A 26805-nucleotide genomic window follows, 5' to 3' on the forward strand; every position below is an offset into this window, starting at 1 on the left:
TACTGAAAGCTGATGGAGCTGATGTGACAATGAAGGGAAAGAGTGGTTTTGGTAGGAGGCTTGCCAGACTGGTCAAGGAAGCTTTAAACTAGATGTGTTAGGGGAAGGGGGCATCATTCCATCCCAACACACCCAGTCAGTTGCTAGCACCTGTAATAAATGCTCAGAGCAATGTGGAGATATCCTAGCTGCTCCAGCCAATGAGCTGGCTTCATTTGGAGCTTGCCTCAGATGCCTGTATACAAACACCCATAGGATGGGGAACAAACGAGAGGAATTAAGGATGTGTGCATGTCTACAGCGATATGACATAATAGGCATCCCAGAAACATGGTGGGATGGCTCCTGTGACTGGAGTGTTGGAATGAAAGGTTACAGGCTTTTTAAGAAAAGACAGGCCCAGCAGAAATGGAGGGGGAATTGCTATTTTTGTCAGTGATAGGCTGGAGAGTATGGAACTCTGTCTGTTGACAGATGAGCAGTCAATAGAGAGTTTGTGGGTCACGGTTAAAGGGAGAACAGCGATGGGAGACCTTACTGTGGGGATCTGTTACAGACTGCCTGATCACAAGGACTCTGTGGATGAAGGACTGTATAGACAGGAGCAGCCTCACGCTTGCAGGCCATTCTTCTCATGGGGTACTTCAACCACCCTGGTATCTCTTGGAGGGACGGTACGGGCTGGCACAAGCAATCCAGGAGGTTCCTCGATTGCATGGAAGACAACTTCCTTCTGCAAGTAACAGAGGAGCTGACAAGGAGAGGTGCCATGCTTGACCTTGTGCTCACCAACAGGGAAGGGCTGGTTGGAAATGTGACACTCCATGGCAACCTTGGTTGCAGCGACGATGAGATGGTCGAGTTTAAGATCCTCAGGACAGTGAGAAGAGCGTGCAGCAAGCTCACTGCCCTGGACTTCAAAAGAGCAGACTTTGGCCTCTTCAGGAACCTGCTCAGTAAGGTTCCATGGGATATAGCCCTAGAGGGCGGAGGGGCCCAACACTGTTGGTTGATATTCAGGGATCACCTACTACAAGCTCAGGAGTGTTGCATCCCAACTAGAAGGAAGTGCAGCAAGGAGGGCCAGGAGACCTCCTTGAATGGATAAGGAGCTGCTGAGGAAACTTTAAAGGAAAAAAGAGGCTTATAAAAGGTGGAAGCAAGGACAGGTGGCCTGGGAAGAATACAGGGATGTTGTCCGGGAAGCTAGGGACCAGGTTAGGAAAGCTAAGGCCCAGTTAGAATTAACCTTGGCTAGGGATGAGAAAGATAACAGGAACGGATTCTATAGGTACGTAGCGAATAAAAGGCAGACTAGGGATAAAATGTGCCCTCTCTGGAAGCTCTCGGGAGAACTGGCTATCCTGGATTTGGAGAAGACTGAGGTTCTGAATGACTTCTTTGCCTCGGTCTTCACTGGCAAATGCTCTGACTGCACCACCCAAGTCTTAGAAGGTAGACGCAGGGACTGTAAGAATGAAGACCTTGGGCCCACTGTAGGAGAGGATCTGGTTCAAGACCATCTTATGAAACTGAACATGTGTACGTCCAAGGGACCTGATGAAATCCACCCGCGGGTCCTGAAGTAGCTGGCGAATGAAGTTGCTAAGCCACTAGCCTTCATATTTGAAAAATCATGGCAGTCAGGTGAAGTTCCTGATGACTGGAAAAAGGGAAATATAACCCCCATTTACAAGAATGGGAAAATGGATGACCCAGGGAACTACAGACCAGTCAGTCTCACCTGGCAAAATCCTGGAGCACATTCTCCTGGAAGGCATGCTAAGGCACATGAAAAACAGCAAGGTGCTTGGTGACAGCCAGTATGGCTTCACGAAGAGGAAATCCTCCCTGACCAATTTCTATGTTGCCTTCTATGATGGTTCTATGGAACTGATGGACAGGGGTAGAGCAGTTGATGTCATCTACCTGGACTTGTGCAAAGTATTCAACACTGTCCCACACGAGGTCCTTGTCTCTAAACTGGAGAGACATCAATTTGATAGGTGGACCACTCGGTGGATAAAGAACTGGCTGGATGGCCGCACACAGAGTTGTAGTCAGTGGCTCAATGTCCAGCTGGAGACCAGTAACGAGTGGTGTCCCTCAGGGATCAATGTTGGAACCGGTCTTGTTTAACGTCTTTGTCGCTAACATGGACAGTGGGATTGAGTGCGCCTTCAGCAGGTTTGCTGATGACACGAAGCTGTGTGGTTCAGTTGATATGCTGGAGGGAAGGGATGCCATCCAGAGGGACCTTGACACGCTTGTGAGGGGGCTGATGCCAACCTCATGAAGTTTAACCATGCCAAGTGCAAGGTCCTACACTTGGGTCAGAGCAATCCCAGGCACAACTGCAGGTTGGGCGTAGAAGATGTTCAGAGCAGCCCTGCAGAGAAGGACTTGGGGTTGTTGGTAGATGAGAAAATGAACATGAGCTGGCAGTGTGTGCTCGCAGCCCAGAAAGCCAACCGTATCCTGGGCTGCATCAAAAGGAGCGTGACCAGCAGGTCGAAGGAGGTGATCCTGCCCCTCTACTCTGCTCTTGTGAGACCTCACCTGGAGTATTGTGTGCAGTTCTGGTGTCCTCAGCTTAAAAAGGACATGGAACTGCTGGAACAAGTCCAGAGGAGGCCACGAGGATGATCAGTGGACTGGAGCACCTCCTGTATGAAGACAGGCTGAGGAAGTTGGGGCTGTTCAGCCTGGAGAAGAGAAGGCTGCGTGGAGACCTCATAGCAGCCTTCCAGTATCTGAAGGGGGCCTATAGGGATGCTGGGGAGGGACTCTTCATCAGGGACTGTAGTGAAAGGGCAAGGGGTAACTGGTTAAAACTTAAAGAGGGGAAGTTTAGATTGGATATAAGGAGGAAGTTCTTTCCTGTGTGGTTGGTGAGGCACTGGAGTGGATTGCCCAGGGAAGCTGTGAACGCTCCACCTGTAGCGGTGTTCAGGGCCAGGCTTGATGAATCCTTGGGTGACATTGTTTAGTATGAGGTGTCCCTGCCCATGGCAGGGGGGTTGGAACTAGATGATCTTAAGGTCCTTTCCAACCCTAACTATTCTATGATCCTATGATTCTAATTGAGTATATATTATCAGAAGAGCAATAGTTTCTACACTTGTTGTCTACCTAAGTTTACTTATTTTCTAATTAGCTTAAAATAATTTGGGTGTTACCTGATGGATGTGTATTCAACACACTGAAAATGTTAAATAGATACTCATTTGATGTGTTAAATACACATGTTCTTTTAGAAGAATAATAAAAATGCTAAAATTTAATCATGTTTTCTCTACTTACACCCTCATCAATTGTTGTTGATGATCAATGAAGAAAAAGAAACTGCTAGCATAATATTTGTCGTATATTCTGTAGCAGTACAGAATCTGGCTTAACAATTCAGCTATCTTTAGCCAAGGTTGCTTCCTTTTTAAAACAAGTCCAGCACTTTTCTTAACCAGAAAAAACATGCTTTAAAGAAACAGGAAGGCTCTGTTTTAACTAGTAGATAGTCTGTTTTTTCTGTGCTGAGACAGTGACAAATGAGATAGAAACTACTGACTGTTTCAAAATAAATTGTTCCATCTAAAAAAATGAATTTATGATCACCTTAAAGCGTAGTAGAGTTACTTTCAGTATGTTAGTTAGATCCTCAAGTTTTATTCTAGATTGCAAACAGACTCTGTAGCAGAGTGTTAATAAGATTGTTTTCTAAACTGGTTTGAAAAAGCTTGCTCTTTTTTTAATACATAAGTTATGGTTTATAGCAACCTTCATCTGTCTCCTAGCATCACATACTTCTCTATTTGGCAGTTAAACTAGAGATGTTTATCTTCTGTTGGCTAGGAAAGAATCGTTACTATTTGCAGTGCATGAATAATGTAGCTGAAATACATTGTTCATATCAGTTAATGTTTCTATAGCAAGGTATTTTTTTTAGGATCTGAAGAAGAATGATTATGATGCCTCCAGAACTGAACATTGTCTGAATGCAGTGGAGTGGGCTTGTCGAATGCTTCCTTTCTGCAGGTTCATGAATGCTGAAGAATTAGTTCAGGATGTAATTTTGAGTCTGCTTGGAGAATTGCCACCAGTGGAAAAGGTAAAAGACATTAAAACTGGAACAAAAGCAATGGAGATTATCTCCTTGTAAAATCTACTAGTTAGACTTCGTAGTGGTATAAATTCTGTTGGAAATGACACCTTATTTGTATTTGCTACTTTAAAAGACACTTTATTTTGTGCAGGGTAGTGGTATAAATTCTGTTGGAAATGACACCTTATTTGTATTTGCTACTTTAAAAGACACTTTATTTTGTGCAGGTGGCAGAGATTTTTGTAAAAGCGTTTCCTAATCCTGAAGATATAAGAGTTCCACTAAGAGATAAATATCATGGACTTCAGCAGCGACTGAGACACAGTATTGTTAAAGGTAGTGTGCATCCTTCTTCTCAAAATATTAAGCAAATTTTCCTTTTTTCACCCGAAGTATTAATTAGCTTGTGACAATACCGTCTGTCATACCACCTATGTAAAACAATGACAGAGTTTTCAGTTAGACAACTTTGAAGAGTTCTGTGGCAAATTCTTCATTTTCTTTCTGATATGTCTGCACCAATAACAGAATATCATGACTTCCAACTTGGTGTTGTTTCTTCACTTTATCAGTTTCTGTCTGTATTTCTGAATGGCTATGACGATTCGAAGTTCATTCTTCTCAACTTGAGAGAATTATTGAGATGTGGAAGTTTGCATTTAAAATCTCGTTTTTTTTTTTTTTTTTTCTTTTGGTAGGTTGCGAAAGTGAAGAAATTGTGTCTGTTGTTATACAGGCTACTGAAAAAGTGAGAATGAAGGCCTTGAGACATGTAATAAAGAACATAGGCCCTATAGAAATTAATATTTGGGAGCCGGCAGAAGAGGAAGCAGCAAATGATGAACACTGTTATGACAGATTCTCATTAGGCACTAGTCTAAGCAGAAGCACACTTACTGATCTTGGGAATCCTCAGGTATATAGTGATGCGGACACAGCAGATACGCTTTCTGATGCTTTGTTTGCTGAAGAAATGAGACCTCAAACACCTTCACTCCAAAGGTATGAAAAGAATTGCAGCAGAGATCTTCCTATTTAAATTAAAAAAAAAAAACCAAAATGAAAAAAAGTTGTCTCTCTCTGTTTAAGTAATCTTTTCACTGAACTGGATAATTGTCATATTAGGTAATTTATCAAATAAAGAATTAAAAATTTATCAAATCTTAGAAATTCCAATGTTACATCAGTTACTGTGTGACTAGTACGTTCTTGAAGTGCAATATTATCAGCTATGACCACGTTCAGTTACTGTTACTGTTACTAGAGTTACTGTCTGTGTAAAAACTGTGGATTTTGAATTTGATTAGTTTGCCACCTTAATTATTAATGTATTAATACATAAAGTGTTAATGTAAATTTGGGTTGTTCCTGTATTTAGCAGTGGGAAGTAAAGGAGCTAATGTTGCATTTACTTATTTTTTCATGTAATTCTTCTAACAATGGATTTTGGTGTTAACAGTACTTACGTTTGTTGCTTACAGGGATAATGAACATCAGAGACAAGGTGAAATAGGTAGTAAAAATACTACATGCAAGATAAAAGCTTTTAACTGGAAAACAAAGCCTGGAGACAAAGTATGTGGAGAAGATATGCATAATCCATGTATTATGCCTGTGGTTGGTGCATGGGAATTTGAACGTGATGATGATGAATATGTAATTTTTTTAGAACTCTTCTTGAGTTACATTCTTGAGAGAGACCTGGTGAACTACAGTGACCTTGGAATTCCGTTTCTTACTAGCTTTTCTGGACTTCTTCGAGAGCATGAGTTAAACTCTCTCTTCTTTGATGTTCATACAACACTAAAACGTCGACAAGGCAAAACTAGGAGCCAAAGTGTGTTTAGAGCAGGTTCCTGCTATACTGTCACCCTGGCATCTTGTGATCCTGAAACAGCATCTGTCTGTAATAAAAACCAAAATAATTTTGAAAATCAAGCCATTTTACAGTCCACTCTACAGATAACAGAACCTTCTGTGTGTACCGTAATGAAAGGATTTAATGATGGATTATTTGGCTTAAAACACAAGTCCATTTACAGAGCTCAGAGTGACAATCAAGAAGTCACTGTTGCATCAGCAAGCCAGACGTTTCCTAACGATACTTTCTCAAGCCTGCAAACACAGGCAACTTCTAAGTACACTTACAAAGCTGTTGGTATGGTTGATATTGTACCAGGAGAGCAACTACCTGTAGAATTGGTGGGTAAGTTAAGCAATATTGCAAAATTGCTTGAGTGGATGATCAGATGGTCTGATAAAAGACTGCTCTGTGGTTACAATAAACAAGATTCCTTACAAGAAGTTCTCCCAGTGATACATGTGAAAACATCAGCGGCTGCTGTGCTTACTTCTTTGTGGCTGTTAGAACAGTTATATGGAGATGGATCTCAAAAAAAGAGCATAAAATTTAAGGTAAGAAAGAGGATAAGTGTGTCAGTGAAATGGTGAGTTATTTATGACAGTAAAGAAAATCACACACATCTTTTACCTCACAGTTCTCAGTAAAACCTGGAATACTGATTAATAGCCTTTACTTTAAGCCTTGCTAGGAAAAGGGAAACATTCCAGGAATACTGGAATTCTGTATGTAGGAAGACTTTGGTTGGAGATGAAAGTCTCTTTGGAAGTCCTGTTCAAAAGCTAATGCGTTTATCTAGATACCACATTTTTTGACCAAATTCCTAGAAATTTAGCTTCTGTGTCTAGTTTTAGACATTATCTTCGAAAAATCCTAGTACTGGAGATGGGAGTGTGGAAAAACAAGTAGAAGAATTAGTTTCTCTGGTGTTACTTGAGTTTAGATTTGCTCGTCTTTGAGGACACAGCAGATACAGTCTAACTTGAGTACTTAAACTAGTTAGGTTGGTGAAAAGTGAATTCTGAATTTCTATCTAGCAATATTGCAAAGAGCTGGAGAATATGTGTTAATAAAAAAGACCTGCAGAAGAACCTGATGAGTATGGCTTTGTATTTAGGTACACCTAGGTCATTGGCCCTCTAATTAATTTTGCATGAAAGGCTTTGAGGGGAGAGGGTGTGGAGGTTTTTTTTTTTTTTTTTGAGGAGGTTTTTCTCCAATTTAAGAGATTTTTGTCTTGGTTTGGGGGTGTATTTTCTGTTTTCTGACAAGTGCCACCTGTATCTTACTTAGAACTTACTGCCGAAATTCTGTGTGTGCATCTAAGAGCATGGTGATATGTGGCTTTTTGCCACTTTACTGTCTTCAGTGATAATTTTAGTGTTTTGTATTGAGTGTGATGAAGGCCAAATCTAATTATATATCTTTGTATAGAGAATATTGTCACACAGTGTCTTTGACAACTTATGCTCAATTGACGATGACAGATCTCTCTAATTTTATGTTTCTTTCAGATAATTCAGAGGACTATGCCTTCAGTTAATGCAAAAAGGGGTGACACTTAGGTTCCATAGCAACTGTAAATCCAGAATTTCTGAGCTCTATAATAGAGAAAAGGGGTGAATTTAAGCATAAACATACTGTATGAAATTGTTGAGTTTCTTGAGAGTATTAGGGTTTTGTTGGTTGGTTGGTTGTTGGTTGTTTTTTGCTTTTTTTTAACGAATTTTATTTGTCATTATTAATAGAGTCCAGATAATCAAAATCTAAAAGAATCTGCATCTCTGTCAGAAGCACAGTCTAGGACAGAGAAAGAAAGTAGTACGGATGAAGGCTCTTCCATACCGGCCAATCCTTCTGTTGATGTCCAGAGCATACAAGCCTATGATGATCTTTGTGAAACTGGTTTTGGGTAACTTACCTTTGTTTTACCTGAGAACTGTAATTGGTCATAATCCTCAGCTAAGCAGCATGTCAGCGTGAAGAGTTCTGTTAATACGTGTTATATACGTGTTTATTTTTTAGTGCAAATTCAAATTCATGTATATTGTTTACAGCTGCATGAAGCAGATTAAATATTCTTCATCAGCAGATATACCTCTAGCTAGAAGACAATGTGGCTGTTGCATATGAAGTGAATTGTACATGGTTGGTTGTAAACTTGGTGATGTGGAAATAGAATGCAAATTTCGGATGAAATGGGTATCATAGTTTTCTCAAAGGATTCATAAAACTTTCACTCTTCAGTAACTAATTTTCTTCATGTTGAGAGTTCACATTGTTAGTTTATTTTAACCTGGATCTATAATCTAGCTATGCTCATGTGCATGCAGAAAAATAGATGGAAAGACAGTAAATATTTTGTCAATAACTTACACAGTTTGATGGTGGAAATGTCCTTTGTGGCATTTCTCTTTATCTTCTGCTACACTGAAGGGGCAAAAAACCTTTGGTATTAGTATTCTGAGATACTGTGTATCTTCTCTCACAAGTTTTTTTTTTTTGTTTTATAAAGGAAGTTTCAGTGAGGGAGATAAACCAAGACTAACAGTATTTTTAGATTAATTTAAGTGACATTCAGACAGAAAATTTAGATGAATATTGATTATTTCACAGTAGTGTTTATTTTACAACTGTGCATTAGCCTGCAGTTTAAGATGAACAGCATTAAGATACTTACATTATTTCTATTGTTAATTATCTTTTGTAATTCAAATTACCAGGATGTCTGCAAAATCAAAATATTTTAATAAGAAGGAACTTAAACATGGGAATTATTCTGTACCTCATGTGACTGAAGATCATAATGAAGTGGGATCATTTGTTCAGAAGATAGATATAACATCAGATACAGGTTTGTTTTTATGGTAGATCATTTTACTATGCTCTGACATTTAAGACAGTAGGAGTTTTGCCTGAATAGGAATATATGTCCCTTTGTTTATTTAATAAAAAAATTGAAATAAGTTTTTATTGTTCTGTTGAAATTATTATGTAGATTTTATAACTAAATTTTATACAATTGCTTTCTCAAGACTGATGTTCTACACTATAACGTCTATTTGCTGTGGAGATAATATACATTAATGTATGTAATTCTTTCATTTCATTCAAAAGTACTAATGCAACTGTGTAAAATATGATTTGAAAATTTTAAGAGCTGAGTATGCATAGGTTGTTTATCGTATTCCTACTGTGAAAATAAGGGTTTTTTTCTTTTTTTCCTTCAGGTGTCTTTATTATCACTAGTTAGAGCAGAAGTTTTGAATTTTCTGAGACACTCAGTCCCTTTGTGGGAAGGGAAAATGTAGGCTCATTTGATCAGTTGACAGAAATCACGTAACAGTGCTGTATGTCATGTGGTTTTCTGACGTAGAGTAAATGTGTTTATTTTGTAGAGTTCTTTGAGGAGCCATATGAAACTCCAAAGAGCTCCAATAGCTGTGTCAAAATCAAACCTGTAGAACATCAAAGAGGAAAGGCAAGTTACTGTCTCTTGCATGGAGTATCAGATTATTATGAATGCTCTTTTCAAAATACCCTGAATTCCTCAATACAAGTAAGAAATTGAGGACTTGAAGCATTTAGGATTGGTTCTTTTTTCCCCTGCTTCAATCAGTGATAAAAGTCACAAGTAATTAAATAGTAGTAAAGTGAGATCTGCTGTGAGCCCTTTTGGAAACACATTCACTGTTTGTAAAACTACATATATGCCTAGATACACAGTACATACAACTACATGTAAATTACATTAAATCAATATAGTGTATAACACCACAAATAAATATATAAGAGTATGTATGCACATGCATATAAAAAAGCAGGTAAATACAAAACCAATTTGGGTTTTCTGCATTTTCATCTTTATCTAAGGGGTGTGAGATTAGCAGAGTGTTTTTCTAGGGTACTTTATGGATATGAATTTCAAAATGAAAAATCATAATGACTTAGAAAGAAAGATTCCCAGATGGATCCTTAGGCTGTCTCTTTATTTCTGATCTGTAGCTGTGCTCTGACAAGTATGTAATTTTGGTTATTTTTCAGTCATATTTTTTCGAGTAGCTGATCAATCAAAAGTATGTCTGCCTTAGGCTAGTAATGCTTCATTGAAGCAGAAGGACGATATAAAAATTTGCAAGTCCATATGCATGTTTTTATATTCCAGCAGATCTCCTTTTCAGAAGTAGATAATCCCCAGGAAGATCAAAATGTGGCTAAAACAACAGAAGGGAAGGCTGAAGAGAATGCGTAAGAGACTTTTTTTTTTTTTTTTTTTTTTTTTAGTTTCTCTTTTAACTTTAACAAAACTACTTTAAATTTTTAGGCAAAACTCAACAAACACAAAAACTGAAGTAATCTATTTCACATATTGAGATACAAGTTTCACAATACAAAATGCTGGCTGGATGAGCAATTATTTAATAATGATCAGATAAAAGAGTCATGGTTTGGGGAATGTGTATGTTGTATCTGGGGAAACGATAGAGAATAACTGGAAAAGCTTTCAGATACACAGTTCATTCTCCTGAGCTGGAATAGGGGCAGCATCTTCAGGCTAAAGACAGGTGGGGATCTCTTGCTCTAGGAAATTTTAACAGTTAATTTGTTACATGATAGAGAAGAAAGAGAGGTTGGTGTCTAGGAGCAGGTGAGATAAAAATAGATATGGGCGGTAAACTTGTTAGCTCCTGAAAGGAGGAAGGGGAGGTATTTTGTACAATTTAAAAATTTAAAATTTTGTTCTGAAATATATCTACATTTATAAAGGTGTATAAAATTATGGGAAAGGTCCATAAACATGTTAGACAAATCATCTTTTGAATAGAACACTGTTCACATGATTTCTCTGGAGTTTTTCAAGGGCAGAAACTTTGTATTCTGTAAACACGGAGTTCATTATGTTTACCATACAGAATCTTGGTCTTTAGAAATTTTTTCATTTGTTTTAATGACAGAAAAGTATCAACCTGTTTTTACCATTTCAGTTAACCTTCTTGATTCCTCTAAATTTGTAGTAGTGAGAACTTTTTCTCTGATATACAGTGCCTGAGTGTTTTAATGTTTAGAAAGTCTGAATAATTGTGATGGCACATAAATAAAAATTCCTGTGTATATATAATGCTTATGAAAACATTTTAAATGGAAGGACTTGTCATCCTGTACTGTTTGGAAGTGATGTATTTTTTATTTTGAGAGAAACAAAAATAACTGCACATACGATACCCAAGGATTTCTTACTATATTGGCTTTATTTTTTTAGGAATACAGATTGTAATGCTATTAACAGCATTGCTTAAATTGGATTTTTCTCTTGTCAACTCAGATCAACCTCTTTTTTCCCTCATGTTTGTGTTGAATAGACAGAACCTTTTCAGTGCTTTTGTTTGAGTTGGTTTCTTATTGCTAGGGAGATAAAACACAGATGTCAATATTTGCCAGGTCAAATTGCAGTATAGCATGGTATTTGAAGCAATGCAGATCAGTATAGCTCTGATATACCTTTCAGGTATTCAATCTCATACAAATTCTTTTTTGGGAGATTATATATATATATACACACACATGCCCATATGTATATAAATGTATATGAAATGAAAATAAACAGCATGACAAATTATTGTAGTATTTACAGTACTCATTTTTTCTTTCTTTGTAGCATGTCTGAGGTTGTCACTAGCACCATTTCTCACTTGTTTTCTTTAGAAGAAGATGCAGAAGTTCCCAGGTAAGGTAAACCTGCAATATTTTATATAATAGGAAATGGACTATCCTTACTAAATTTTCAGGCTAAAGTAACATGATACATAGGTTTCATTACAAAGTATTTGCAGACATAGTATATTGTACCTTCAAGCGGTAGTATTAAGCGGCATTTGCTGAAACATTTTTGTACTGTAGTCATTGAGGATAATATACTCTTAGTTCTTGTGTAGACTATCAAATGAATCAGACGGGTTAACTCAGAACTACCAGATTTAGAGAGAATACTTTTGTTTCCTAGTTCCAGACAGAATCATTGTATGTATAGAAGGTACATTGTTGTGTAAAACACTGAAACAGTAGCATAATAGACCAGTAGCATAAAATATGTATGTCCTACAGTAACTGCTAGATACACATAAATATATATTATATTTCTATAAACAGAGAATGTTGGAATTGGGAGAAGGAATCAGGAGTTAATCTCTGTCTTCCACTTCTAAAATGGTCTTCTATGAGCTCTTCCCATTTAAAGGAAAATCTGGACTACACATCACTTTGGGTTCCATTTACATGTCTCTAATCTCACTTCCTTCTGAAGTTTTTCATGTCAGCTTGAAAAAAAGTCAGATTCTCAAAGTTTTAGGCTTTAGGGCCATGTTTACACATTGTAACTGTCTTCCAGAAGATTTCCTGTGTCTGCTCATGCACATTACGTACCCAAAACCTTTTCAGTATTACTCATTAGCCACTGCTTTGTGCTTATGTTTCTTCATGACTGGAAGCGATCCTGTGCAGTTGCAAAAAATACTCCAAAGTTGCCTGTAACATAGCAATGCTATTATTTTTCTTAAGTAGAGAAATGTCTTTTGAGTCAATTTCTGTTGATGTAGGTGAAGTAATTCAGTTTCTTTGTAACTTAATGTAAATTCTAGCAATCCGTACATCACTTAAGGACTTAACTACTAAATAGTCTTTACCTACTGAAATACCTAATTATCTCTGAGAAAATTCAGTATATTGTATTGTCTGGTACAAGTTATTTCAATTGCTTTCTGATCTTAAATTTTGTTACTGATTTTTAATTCCAAATATATAAAGCCACATTCAATTATTTAAGTTAAAGTTAATATGCTGTTTCTCTTATTCCAGTTAATAATGTCCCTCTCCATTTTCCATCAACTGTTTGTTTTTTTGACTAACCTGTCCTCTTTCTGTCATATCATCGTTTTCTGCCTGTGTATCTAGTGAAGATAACATTTCAGATATCCTTGTGACTAAAATATTGGGTAGAACTTACAGCTTTACTACTGTTTTTCATTCAGTATATTAGGAAGTATTAGGAAAAAGATATCATACATGCTGTCCAGTCAAGATTGTGCAGTGTTAATTACTAAATTGTTCCTAGAGATTAATTATGCTTTAGAAAAATTAAAGTATCTTTAAAATTTTCTGGGTCAATTTAAGGCAACCTCATATAGGTGTTCTCCCTATGAATGTTTTTCATAGTTTTGTTCTTTTCCTTATTAAGTAATACAGATATTTCTTCAAGTGATGCTCAGCCTTCTCAGACTGTTGTGTCAACTATGTCAAGCGTTGCCTCTGCTACTTCCATTTTTGCAAAGAAGCAAGAAGTCAAGGAAGAAGTCCCTACAGAAGAGAAACTAAACACATCAGGAACTGTCAGGCAGATGCTCCAAGATGAAATGTTTAAGTTAGTTCAGGTGAGAGAATCTTGTTATTGAAAACAATTTTTACAGTATACAAACTATGTTATTTAAAGCAACGAAGATAATGACTGGTTTAAAGGTATTCTGTGTGTAGTTCTTCAGAACTTACGAGTCCCACACAAACTACTGTGAACTTATTTTAAACTTAACTGTTACTTTTGACTCGAGAAAATGAGTAATAATAAAAATTTGAGTGTTTTATTTCACAGAATTCAGTGTGCTTGAATTATGAAAATTCTGAAGCTGTGATAACTTTGCAGCTATACTAAGATTTAATTTTTTTTTAGTACCCTGAAACAGTTTTTATGTGACCTTGAACTTACTCAGACTTCACAGAAAGGTGAAGGAATTTGTCTTACTTCAGCAGGTATTTAATGTGTCTTAAAAGAAAGTCCAGCAAAATAAACAATCATACAAGTGAATCATTATTAAAACTTCAGGATGTTTCTTATTTTGTTACCAATACTAACAGGATGATGAACAGGTTATAACATAGCCTAGACAGAATTTTTGCTAAGATTCATGTTGTTTGCAGTGTTAACTTTGTGTGTGTTTATCCAGCTACAACAAATCAACTTCCTGAGTTTAATGCAAATAGTACAGTCATCCTTTGCCAGCCTGCCAAATGTGCAACAAATTTTGCAACAGCATCAATCTGTTCACCTGGAAGGAGGCCAACCTGCACACACGCTAGAAAGCAATGGCTCTCTGAAAACACAAGTGCCTGCTCAAGAAGATAAAGGAAAACCTGGTCAGAAGAGCTCTGATTTTCAACTAAGGAATAGTTCAAATGATGAAAGCAACAACGGCTATATGAAAGTAGGTGTATCAAAGTGTTGTTTATGAAGACTATTTTGTATGTCTGGCATCTTATCTGTCCTGCTAAATTATGAAATATTTTCATAGTGATTGCTATAGACCAAAAAGATGTATAAAATTCTTGTGCATATTTAGTGAATGGTTGCTGCATCAAGGTACTTTTAAATGCTGTTTTGTTCACTTTCCTGATTTAGAATCATCTGGATGTGAATGTCTCTTCAGACGTGTTAGAAAATCACAGCAAAGAAACGGGATTTATGCCACCATTTCAAGGTTTTCATTCTTTAGCACCTACTAAACCACTTCATCTCCTAACTCCTTGCACAGACATCCAGAAAAGACCAAAGTTTTCACCTGTTGAAAAAAACCTGCCTCACTCAAATGGATTTCCTTTGCTTAAGCTTGAATCAGGTTATCATTGCAAACCAGCATTTTTACGTCCAATTGAAATGTCACCGGCTTTTGCTAGACCACCACCAGTACCACGAGTGGCTTGGAGTTCATCAGATTCCTTAGAGAATCATCAGTCGGCAATCACACCAAGGAGGAGTAAGGCAGAAGATTTCAATAGGGGTAGATATGACCCTGGGATCCCAAGGCAGATGAATGGGGAGGAGAAAAGATGGGCAGAAGCAGTGCGTAAGGCACCTCCCAGACGTCTGAATCTAGATCACTTTGAAGGACAGCAAGAAGTTTCACCTCAGCAGCAATTCTCTGCAAATGTAAATATGGGCAAATCACTGATCACTCAGAACCTGGCTGGTATTCCACTGTTGCAATTGCAACTTGACCCAGTACCTAGAGTTCTACCAGTTGTAAGGCAGCCAATCCCTACTACTTTATTACCTTTTAAACTTGCAACAAAGCAGACTGACTTCAGAAAAACACTACAGCACACAGGAATATCGCTACTCCATGCTAATTTACCTCAAAAAAAGAAGGTACTGGATTTAATAGTATGTTTTTCTAAACTGTAGGGGACTTATAGTTTTCTGGTTTCTTATTCATCAAAAATCAGTTAATGCTTCCAGACTATGGAATTTGGAAGCATTTGACACAGCTGCCAGAAGGGATCTGTGACTAAGGTACCTGTTTATTGGCATGTCAATATTAGAATCATAGAATCATAGAATAGTTAGGGTTGGAAAGGACCTCAAGATCATCTAGTTCCAACCCCCCTGCCATGGGCAGGGACACCTCACACTAAACTGTCCCACCCAAGGCTTTGTCCAGCCTGGCCTTGAACACTGCCATGGGTGGAGCACTCACAACCTCCCTGGGCAACCCATTCCAGTGCCTCACCACCCTGACAGGAAAGAATTTCCTCCTTATATCCAATCTAAACTTCCTCTCTTTAAGTTTTAACCCATTACCCCTTGTCCTGTCACTACAGTTCCTGATGAAGAGTCCTTCCCCAGCATTCCTATAGGCCCACTTCAGGTACTGGAAGGCTGCTATGAGGTCTTCATGCAGCCTTCTCTTCTCCAGGCTGAACAGCCCCAACTTCCTCAGCCTGTCTTCATACAGGAGGTGCTCCAGTCCCCTGATCATCCTCGTGGCCCTCCTCTGGACTTGTTCCAACAGTTCCATGTCCTTTTTATGTTGAGGACACCAGAACTGTATACAGAGTACTCCAAGTGAGGTCTCACAAGAGCAGAGTAGAGGGGCAGGATCACCAGGAGGATGACCTGCCTGGTCATGCTCCTTTTGATGCAGCCCAGGGTACGGTTGTCTTTCTGGGCTGTGAGCGCACGCTGCCAGCTCATGTTCATTTTCTCATCGACCACAACCCCCAGTAAGGAATTGTTTTTTTAAGGGCAGAAATGGAATGCTAAATGGATTAGTAAGAAAACTTTACCTTTGGATTCAAAATTTGGTGTTTTGAGAAGTGCTCTAATAGGCATATGCATTCCAGTTGAAAGGAATGGAAATGATTTTCCTTGAAAGGTGCTCCTTCAGTCTTTGTCTGCATTGCATGGTTCCTGCCGTCATCCTCAACTACGTACATTAGAAATGCAAATATTAGTGAAATACGTTCTGTGAAGAAAATTCGTACAGAATCATAGAATAGTTTGGGTTGAAAGGGACTTTTGAAGGTCATCTAGTCCAACTTCTTTTTTGCTTACTTTCAGAATATAGTTTACACATGTACACATTCACTGAGATTCTGGTCTGATGCTGTTTGTGTTACATTTTCACTTTCTAAAACAGCTGGGAGTGATGTTTGTATAACTGAGATCCAAAATTTTCATCCCGTCTGACGGGTGTCCCCTCCTGTTTTGTGCATCATTGTATCACTTTGCTTCTTTGTCTCTCTCAATACTTTCAGGCACCAAAACTCATTCCACTTCAAGATCTCATTGCATTTGAGCAATACCACCAGCATGATGCTGTGCCCAGTACTTCCTTTGGACAAGACCAAAGTGAGCCCATCCAGTTACTAGAAACTGATGTTGAACCATTTGAGCTAAGAATGCAGCATAATAGAAAAAGGCAAGTTAACTTTCAAAGCGGGTCTTTATTTCAAAAGACTTACTGGTAACCTATATGTTCTAGCTTTGATGTCAGTGGGAGTTTTTACAGAAGCTTCAAATAAAGTAGAGGAGAAAAAAATAGTATTAATAAAGACTCGGCGGGAGAAGCTTAGCATTAGGGTATGAAGGGGCTGTTGCTGTTACCAGGCTGATAGGAAGAAGGGGGAATGAGTTACATGCTGGTACCTGTGGTTTGTGGCTGTTTATGAATGCTTTGCTGCTTACCCAGTGAATCCTGACAAGCTACTATCTGCACCGAATGTCATCACTGTAGTAATTTTTGACAGGGGTTATCCTCTTTCGGTATAAATCAAGATATAGGCTCTGTTTCTGAATTGGTTATGTTTGTCTTTTCCATCTTTATTTTATTATATATTTCTTAACAGTAATTTTTCTTAGAAAATTATAGGTAGTTTTATTGTTTCAGTGCTGTTCTTTGTATTTAATATGTTGACAGACAAAAGAGGCGTGATAAGATACAGATGAAAGAGAAGGAGGAGGAGAAGAAACAAAGTGTGTCCTTCCGCCCAGATGACTCTATCATCAGTGAATCAGTGACGGCTGTTGAATCAGGGACTGAGGTATACAAAAATGTTTTTTTTTATTTTCCAGTCAAGTATTAAGTAGAAAGAAGCAGGAAACTGTAAACCAAAACAATTGTGTAAATCTCCTTCAGGCTTTAGCCTAGAAACACTGTATGTCTTGCATTTCCTGTAAAGAAAAGATTTGTTTTTATAAAGTATTCCAAGGTTGCTTTTATTTTGCCTGGGACATGAACATGGCTATTTTGGTAGGATATTTCTGTGTATGTACATTTAAATGAATATATACACAAACACTAATTGCTAAATAAATAAATAAATAGATAGATAAATAGATAAATAAATAAATAAAGTAAGTAAGTAAGTAAGTAGTGCTAGAGCAGATGACCCAGGCATTACTCTTTTCACATGATGCTAAATTGTGACAGTACAAGAGTGAGTATGGAGAGCATGAGGTCTCAGTTTTCTCTCAGCCAAGAAACTGAAAAGGTCTTCATCAAGCTGGGTTTTGATTTATGGAGTTCTACTGTTTGCCTAGGCTTTTCTGCTATCTTTTCACAAAGATAATTTGGGGATTAACCTTGGAAGTATCGGATTTCAAGCTGGAACACTACCGAATTAAAACTTGGATCAGTAGTTGGGAGCATCAGGCTCTATTTCTCAGAGCCTCATCAGGCATGGGATATGTTAATTATAGTACAGCAGAGAAATTTGTTACTGCAGATGACCCCAAGGTACATGTGGAGAAGAATGTTACATAATCAGTAATTCCACTAAGTTGGAATGGATCAGAAGTATTAAAAAAGGGCTTAAGAAAAGTACATTATAATAATCCTCCCCCAGTCTTTACTCAAACGGGGTATATTGGAAAGTTAACAGCATCAAAAAGCCTTTAATTGGCATTGGAACTATTTTTTAAGATAATTATTTTTCTTCTTATATTAGGATCAAGAAGCAAAATCTACCTCTTACCTTCAAGATGCTTTTTTCATTTCAATGGGCAAGTACAATTCTTCTTAATGCTTTGTGTGCTTAAATAAACTTAAGGAACAGAAGTTTGTTAGATTTCAGAGAGAAACTCTGCAGTCATCAAGGTGTTAAAAACTCAAGTTGTGCCTTTAGTGGGCAATACAGTGTGATGGCTTATGAAATCTTTCCTCAGAACATGATCAGAACCTTTCAAGATGTACAACAGATACTCAGTTTTTTTGGGGGATAGTCAGTTTTTGAGTTACTGGTGTGGAGAGAGATGCATGCAAATTTAAGATCTTCTATCAATTATCTGTAAATTCAGAAAAATTCTCATGAACATTACAGAATTATGTTAGGTTCTTTTAAAAATCAGTGATAAACTTGCATTTGTTTATAAACAACAGACTTCACAAAATAGTATGCTGACTGAATTTCAGTAACTATGGCTCACAGTGACTTACGTTCATGTGATTTATGTTAATGTGATTTATCAGAAGAATGCTGTAAATAATGATTTTAAATTCTAAATAATTTGTTTGGTTTTGAAATATATATGTTTTATTATAATTTTGTCTACTTACACAAAATATAAGGCTCTTCTGAAAGAAACTGAATGTTTACAATATTTCTACCTTGCAAAATAAAAACAGTGCCTATAGAAAGATTTGCTTCTTTTTAGTACATTAATTCAGCACAATATTTAGTCCTATCAGAGGACAAAATGCAGGCCATTCTCTGAAATCTGGCGTTAGAAGAAATACTGGCTGGCAAATCTCTATAGAAACACCAATAAAGAAAGAAAGGTATTAATGTCAAATGTTTCTCCCTTTTTAAAATATGAACCAAGTTGTTATTGTACAACATACTAAAATACATAATTTAAAAATAACACATCCAGACTAAGCCTTGATATTAATTCAACATAACATTGTAGGGTTTAGTACAGCTGCATATTCACACAAGGCAGGTAGTACAGACTTTATTCTTAAAGTCATTCATGAAATATGCTTAGAGAAAGGTTAAAATTATCTGTCAGAAATGCAAAGAAAAATCTGTTGGAGTCCTTAGTGTTGAGTCAGTATCACTGGTTTTATAGATTTAGAGTACTTGCATTATTTGTAGATGCCTATTGTGTATTATCACATTTTAGACACAAAGGGGGAAGCAGTTACTGTTTCAGCAGATCTGCATTATGTGGCTTCTACAGGAAAAAAAACAGCAGAAACTCAAGATGCAAGTACAAGTACTCACCCAGGTAAGTGCTACCTCTGTGGCTTACAGCAACCAACTATTTCTGGTATTGCTTCTTGTTAATTGAAGTATTTGGTCAGTTTCCAAAGTGAAGTTTTTAAAGGGAAAAATATTTTTTCATGCTCTTAACTTTTTGTTTAAAAAGTATTAAACCAGAAGATACTGGTAAATAAATCACACAATTTTATGTTAAAGTTATGATAAATAAATATATTACTGATGCAGTCATCTAAGAGTCTCCACATGCTTTCTCTAAGTCAGTTCTGCTGTGACTTTTTCTGAAAGCTCATTGTACCTTAGATGGACCTTATCTTCGCATTTCAGACAGTATGTCACTGAAATTATTCCCCTGCCTCTTTCCCCCAAACTTTGGTTGTGAGCTAGGAAGTTAGGAATGCGCATTCAGATAATGCCATCTATCTCTGTACTTTCCTTAAATTCATGCATTTTTTTTATCTATTTTTTTTTCCCCTTATCCAGTGCTCAAATTGTATCAGGATGTTGGAGTCAGTGCTGGAAATGAAATTTCTGAATCTCAAAACAATGAGTCAGTCATGTCTCTTCCTGTGTCAGGTGTGGCTTTAGTCTTTCTCTACTCCAGTTAGTTTTGTGTAATTATGAAAAATACTGCTATTTTAACATGGTTTTTGATAATGAGTTAGCTTAATGCAGGATATAGATAAGAGTATGATAATTTATCTACTTCTCAAAACCAACAGTGAAATAGCTATAATACAGACTGTGAAAAGTTTGGCTGGAATTTTTCATGGTGCACTATACCTGTGCTTTTGCTTTCCTTTATGAGGAATTACATTTGTGGATTTTAGCTTGGTTTTAGTGCTGGTTAATCTTGGGGAGTTGATGTTATGTAGTCCAAATGGCTTGATAAGTGGGACGTTGAGACAGATCACTGCTCCACATGAAATTGAGCTGTAGTAACTCAGCTAATTAAACAGTTGTTCCATGCATATGGTAAGTTGTGTAATAGCTATATGCCAGGTAACAATGTTCCAGTCTCAAATAGGAATTTTATTCCCAACCAGTCATCTTTTGGGTCAGTTTGTAAAACAAAAAGTAGAAGGTAAGTTTGATTTTGGGCTAAGAACGATTTATTATTTTGGTTTTGGTTTTCTCCCCCGTTTTATAAATCTTTGATAAATGGTACTACGCGTAATTCAGTAGCTAAGTATTTTTCTTATAGTACCAAATGAGCATATTAACTTTTCCTTTCTTTTAAAATTCAAGTGTTGTTCCGTTTGGAAGAATATTTTGCTACATCACATGACTTCTTTGCAGATAGTTTGTGTGGAGATCTTTCTTGCCAAGTGGTATCATTTATTTAGATCAAATAAAAATACACTTTTTTAGTATATTCATGAGGGAACTGGAAGTGAAAAGCAATTTAGACTGCAGTATGTTGCTCTGGTTTTAGTCTTTTGAGTATTTTTCTGCTAACTCGTCACCAAATAATTTACTAATTTATTGTTAGAAGTGAACATTAAATAAACCTGTCAAGGTACATTTTCTGTTTTTTAAAAGAAATACTTTCCAAGCTTTTCTTACCATTTAGAATGCAGACCTGTTTCCAAATAGTTTGTCTGAAATTTTGTGGCTTTTACTCTAAATATAACACTGACTTCTTCTTTTCTCATAGAAATGTCTAGTGTCCCTGAGATACCAATACAAGACACGTATTTAAACCAGAGATTCCCTACTGAAGTGAATGAGACACCTTTGCCATCGTTTCTGTCGGATGCGCCTGATTTGGTTAGTGGTCCAATGTACCTAATAATTGAAACAAATTTCAAGCGTACTGTTTGTCTTACCTCATGAATTGAGACTCATCTGGATGAGGGGGAAGTCATGTTTGACCAACCTTATAGCCTTCTATGAGGAAGTGACTAGGTGGAGGGATGATGGTAGAGCGGTAGATGTGGTTTTTCTTGATTTCAGCAAGGCATTTGATACTGTCTCCCACAGCATCCTCATAGATAAGCTAAGGAAGTGTGGGCTTGACGATCAAGTAGTGAGGTGGATCGAGAACTGGTTGAAAGGAAGAAGGCAGAGAGTTGTGGTCAATGGCGCAGAATCTAGCTGGAGGTCTGTGACTAGTGGAGTTCCTCAGGGGTCGGTGCTGGGACCGGTGCTGTTTAATATTTTCATCAATGACCTGGATGAGGGAACTGGATGAAGTGTACCCTCAGCAAGTTCGCTGATGACACAAAACTGGGAGGAGTGGCTGACACACCAGAAGGCTGTGCTGCCATTCAGCGAGACCTGGACAGGCTGGAGAGTTGGGCGAGGAGAAACTTGATGAAATTCAACAAGGGCAAGTGTAGAGTCTTGCATCTGGGGAAGAACAACCCCATGTACCAGTACAGGTTGGGGGTTGACCCGCTGGAAAGTAGCGAAGGGGAAAGGGACCTGGGGGTCCTGGTGGATAGGAGGATGACCATGAGCCAGCAATGTGCTCTTGTGGCCAAGAAGGCAAATGGCATCTTAGGGTGCATTAGAAAGGGAGTGGTTAGTAGGTCAAGAGAGGTTCTCCTCCCCCTCTACTCAGCCTTGGTGAGGCCGCATCTGGAATCTTGTGTCCAGTTCTGGACCCCTCTTTTCAAGAAGGACAGGGAATTGCTTGAAAGAGTCCAGCGCAGAGCCACAAAGATGATTAAGGGAGTGGAACATCTCCCTTATGAGGAGAGGCTGAGGGAGCTGGGTCTCTTTAGCTTGGAGAAGAGGAGACTGAGGGGTGACCTCATCAGTGTTTACAAATGTGTAAAGGGTAGGTGTCAGGATGATGGAGCTAGGCTTTTTTCAGTGATATCCAGTGATAGGACAAGGGGCAGTGGGTGTAAACTGGAGCATAGGAAGTTCCACGTTAACATCAGGAAGAACTCCTTTACTGTAAGAGTGACAGAGCACTGGAACAGGTTGCCCAGGGGGGTTGTGGAGTCTCCTACATTGGAGATATTCAAGGCCCGCCTGGACAAGTTCCTGTGTGATGTACTGTAGGTTACCCTGCTCTTGCAGGGGGGTTGGACTTGATGATCTTTTGAGGTCCCTTCCAACCCGTGGGATTCTGTGGGATTCTGTGTGAGTCAGTTGGATAACACTGTAAGGAAGACTGTAGTTGTTTTGTCTCCAAAACAAAAAGCCTTTCAATTCAATCTGGTAAAATGTAAACACAGGAGGTGGTTAATATATGCAAGACACATGCCACATAATTCTTCATAAACTTTTTCTTTTTTAGAGTGAACATGAATATATCAGTGTGATTGATATTAAAGACAGTGATGTACTTAACTATTTGCCTGTGATACCCGAGTCTGCAGAAGAGACAGCTACTGCACAGCAAAATGATAAGCTTGAAATTCCATCTACTGAAAAACTTAATCACATGGTAGCATCTGTTACTAATGTAATTCCACCCCAGGTACTTCAGAATAAAGGTAAACCATTTCATTTTTAAATCAGAAAAAAAGGTATATGCTTTCATTGTAACACCATTATCTCCCACAGAAAGCCTGCAACCTTTCTCCAACTCACCTTCTGCTTTTTTAGCCTTATACATAAAAACATTTACACATTTAAACTTTTTTGTGATGATTCCTGCTTTCTAAAACATGCTATTATGTGTAGCACAACTATGCCTAATCATTTGAATGTTTGCAGGTTTCCACCAACAGTGAAGTTAATTTGGTGCAGTTTTTGCACCAACATTCAAAGATGTCAGTGCAGTCTTTTTTTTTTTTTTTTTTTCTTTTTTTCCTAAGACAATCATCTGAAAAATATATCAAACCAAGTGCAAAAGGACGATAAGCCAGATTCTGCAATAGATAGTGTAACCTGGAACATACTACATGAAGATGACAGAGCTGCTTCTTCAGGGCTTCCATCCAAAATAATTGGTAAAGAATACTTTTCCGCAAAGCAGCAGGAAATGGATATGCAATTACAGAGATTACAGAACATTACAGAAAATATGGAGGAGGATTTCAGAAATACCAAACAGGTGAGTTCTGACTGCTAACTCTTGTGTCTGAAACAATTTATTTTGTAACTTCTTTCAGATATAGGCAAAATCTACATCTTGGAATGATATATATTTACATTTGATTAGTATGTGTTGAGAGAAATCAAGAGCAATACACAGTTCTTTTACCTGTTGTGCTGTATCTGCTGGCTGACATGGTTACATACAATGGACCAAATGCTGTGCAGGATTGTGATTATCTCAGTGAATGAGTAGAATACTCAGTGAATGGATAGAATGCTTAGTTTCTCTCCAACTGGGAAAATGGAATAGCGCAAAAGTTCAATCTGACCAGTAGATCTTTTTGGCAAAGATTTCTGCAGTTGTGCCTCTGCAGTATATGCAACTGTTTCTGGAACCTGTTCCTATGTATTTCATAAAATGAGACCCCACCTGCAGTACTGCATTCAACTCTGGGGCCCCCAAAACAAGAGAGAAACAGAGCTGCTTGAGCAAGTCCAGAGGAGGGCCAAGAATATGATTAGAAGGCTGGAGCGCTCCCCCTGTGAAGAGAGGCTGAAAGTGCTGGTGGGGATGCTCAGACTGGTGAAGAGAAGGAGTAAGGATCCAGGTTAAAATCTTTAGTTGAAGGGAACCTACTTGAGCTACTTTGATTCCTGAACAATTTTATTTGTTTTGAACCAAAATAGGATACTCCATTAAATTATGTATAAGATTCTGAGGAAAAAAAAGAAGTATTAAAAGCAAACTTTGCATGAATGTCTGAGGTGCAAGTCTCAGAAGTACTGTGAAAAAAGTATCATTACTTGGTTTTTGGGTTTCATTTATAGCTAGTGAAGATGATAGAAGATTTTGAAATGGCTGACAGTTCAGACCTTGGTGCTCATCCTTCATTCTCTGAAGATGCTAGAATCGACAAAGATGGTATGTGTTCAGTTAACGGAAGGATAGTAAACTTGCAATTAAATATTAAAGTTGATTAACTTTTAATTACCACTTATGTTTAATGAGTCCCAAAAGGCATCATTGAAATATGCAGCAAAAATCAGAAATTTGAGAGAAAGAAAATCAAAGGTAGAGAATATGATTATTATGGGTACTGCTTCAACAAAAAATGCATTTGAAAACATCTGTGTATTTTGATGTTTTCCAAAACCATAATTCAGCACTTGGTTAAAGGGTTTTAAACATAAGTACATATTTCTGTTGTATCATAAAATCGAATCATGGTGCTTATAAGTGCTTTGCTTGTTGATGTTAAAGGATATGAAAGTTATCTACAGTTTCTATTGTGTATATAAACAGAATTTCTTCATGAATCTTCAGTGGCTATTTAGTTGTAGAATCTTCTGATTTTAATAAAAGCTTACAGAAGCTGAAGTGTTTGCTAGAGCTGACGTATTGAATAGTTTATTGTTTGTGTAACAATTGACTTTATAGGACCTATTTTCTTATAGCTTTTGTACTGTGCAAAGGAGGAGCATACTGGCGGTCCCTACGTGAGGTCCATTTTACATTCATACCAAAACATAGCCTAATCTACTTACAAGTTAATACAAAGCCAAGTAGTAGAACCGACTCGTGGCTATGATTTATACATAGGACTATTTAAGATATTCATTAGCCTCACACAGATCAACTTAGATTTTAGTCTTTTTGTTTCCGTGTATGGGACCGATGCATGCATCACAGCTCTGGTAGTGCCCTGTCATAGTGAACTACAACTGACCTTGGTTCAGTTTGTTAAGGTAAACTAACTATGCCACTAATAAATGTGAGTAATAGTTTATGCATTGTGGTGGGGTTTTGTTGTTTGGGTTTTTTGGTTTGTTTTTTGGTGGGGAGGTTGGTTTGGTTTTTTTTTTTTGTGGGTTTTTTCCTATTGGTTTACACTAATTACTGTTTGGTCTGGGTTTTGGGTTTTTCTTTTTTTTGACAAAGTCTGAACATCATTTGAGGGGCATGATTTTTGCAGATGTTACAGGTCATGACAAGGAGGGCTTAAACTTGCAATATCCTGTACCAAGTTATACTGCATTGGAAGCACACTCCCCTGCCTCTGTAGCTTCTGCTTCTAAATTTCACAGTAGTAGAAAGTCATCTTCTGGTATAATCTTCAGTGTTTATTTTTGCCTTTTTCTCTTTTTAAAAATAAGTGAAACTTTCCTTCCCAATGTAATACTTTGTCATTGCTGTTATATGCAATGCCAATGAGCTCATAAAAGTTAGTTGTCAGTCTTTCAGAATGGCTTCATGGATGTATATTGATAATGTGTTTGTATGTTCCATGATACAGCAGTATCACTAAGCTTTTAAAACAGTTCAGCCATGAACTATACTTTTACTCAAATTCACCATCATTGAGGAAAAATTAATAACTTTGGGTCTATTTCTGAAACCCATCACTGTGCTGGTATGTAATTATTTCTGAAGTCTGCCTGAGTATAAACTGCCACTGTGCCACAAAACACTCATACCTTCCTCACGAAGCTGTCTTTATCATCTCTTGTCACCATTCTGTCTTCCTCCTGTGTCTAGAGAGGTGAAATCTCAACTAAATCCAACCCACATCAGGATATAAATTGTTATATATCACTATACAGTAACTGCTGGTAGTGTCCTAAAGCGTTATTTTTTGAGGTCTCATCTCATTTTGCAAATCGACAGTAAATTGTTTTTTGCAGTTAATGAAGACTGCAGTAGCATTAATTGAGAAGGAAAAATCCCTATGCAGGCAACCTATTGCCCGTGTTTAAAAATGTAGTGTGTCTTATTTTGTCTACACATTGGCTGCATTGCTTACATTTAAGTTCTAAATGATATGTACTTTGTACAGGTGAACATACATTTTCCACTCAGATTTGCAGCAATCTGTCTTAAAAGGTGTTAAAACACAGCTCCTATATCTGCATACAGCAGAAGTGAATCTCAAATGGCATGCATGCACAGATGAATTTTATAAACAGTAATACACTTAGTTTTCTCTCGAAGTATAAACTTGTTACTTGCAAGCTAAAACACTGTAGGCAATACTGAGTTGCAACTATAATATTTTGAGCGTGGAATTTGGGTTAGGAAGGGTAATAATGCTCTTCCTTCTAAGACATCCATACTGCTCTTCAGCTGCACTTCCTGAATTCCAGGAGTTTGCAGTCTGGCTTCTTCAAGTAAATGGTAATTGTTAATTTACCATAGAACACGGTATAGCTTATTGGAGCCTATAATTTCCAATCAGTTGGAACTGATAAACTTAGTTTGATTTTGGCAGAAGACTAGCAAGAGTGATCTGTTCTTCCTAACAAA

The 26805-nt window shown here is 37.6% G+C and overlaps 1 protein-coding gene across 5 annotated transcripts in view; it reads left to right on the forward strand.

Annotated features, from left to right (window-relative positions):
• CPLANE1 (ciliogenesis and planar polarity effector complex subunit 1) overlaps positions 1-26805 on the forward strand; it is a 65972-nt gene that overhangs the window by 29088 nt on the left and 10079 nt on the right. For 4 of the 5 annotated variants that reach the window (XM_065661790.1, XM_065661792.1, XM_065661793.1 and 1 more), the window contains exons 23-43: positions 3944-4105; positions 4327-4435; positions 4798-5101; positions 5581-6514; positions 7709-7872; positions 8684-8814; positions 9359-9441; positions 10126-10208; positions 11617-11685; positions 13192-13384; positions 13952-14209; positions 14404-15150; positions 16539-16702; positions 17201-17324; positions 18231-18285; positions 19408-19512; positions 19989-20081; positions 21163-21275; positions 22759-22957; positions 23282-23520; positions 24333-24426. In XM_065661790.1, coding sequence (XP_065517862.1) covers positions 3944-4105; positions 4327-4435; positions 4798-5101; positions 5581-6514; positions 7709-7872; positions 8684-8814; positions 9359-9441; positions 10126-10208; positions 11617-11685; positions 13192-13384; positions 13952-14209; positions 14404-15150; positions 16539-16702; positions 17201-17324; positions 18231-18285; positions 19408-19512; positions 19989-20081; positions 21163-21275; positions 22759-22957; positions 23282-23520; positions 24333-24426 — 4423 coding nt within the window. The remainder of the gene's footprint in view (positions 1-3943; positions 4106-4326; positions 4436-4797; positions 5102-5580; positions 6515-7708; positions 7873-8683; positions 8815-9358; positions 9442-10125; positions 10209-11616; positions 11686-13191; positions 13385-13951; positions 14210-14403; positions 15151-16538; positions 16703-17200; positions 17325-18230; positions 18286-19407; positions 19513-19988; positions 20082-21162; positions 21276-22758; positions 22958-23281; positions 23521-24332; positions 24427-26805) is intronic. The other variant, XM_065661791.1, reaches the window with a different exon arrangement.

The sequence above is a fragment of the Lathamus discolor genome, chromosome Z, assembly GCF_037157495.1.
Source record: "Lathamus discolor isolate bLatDis1 chromosome Z, bLatDis1.hap1, whole genome shotgun sequence".
NCBI classification, from domain to species: Eukaryota; Metazoa; Chordata; class Aves; order Psittaciformes; family Psittacidae; genus Lathamus; species Lathamus discolor.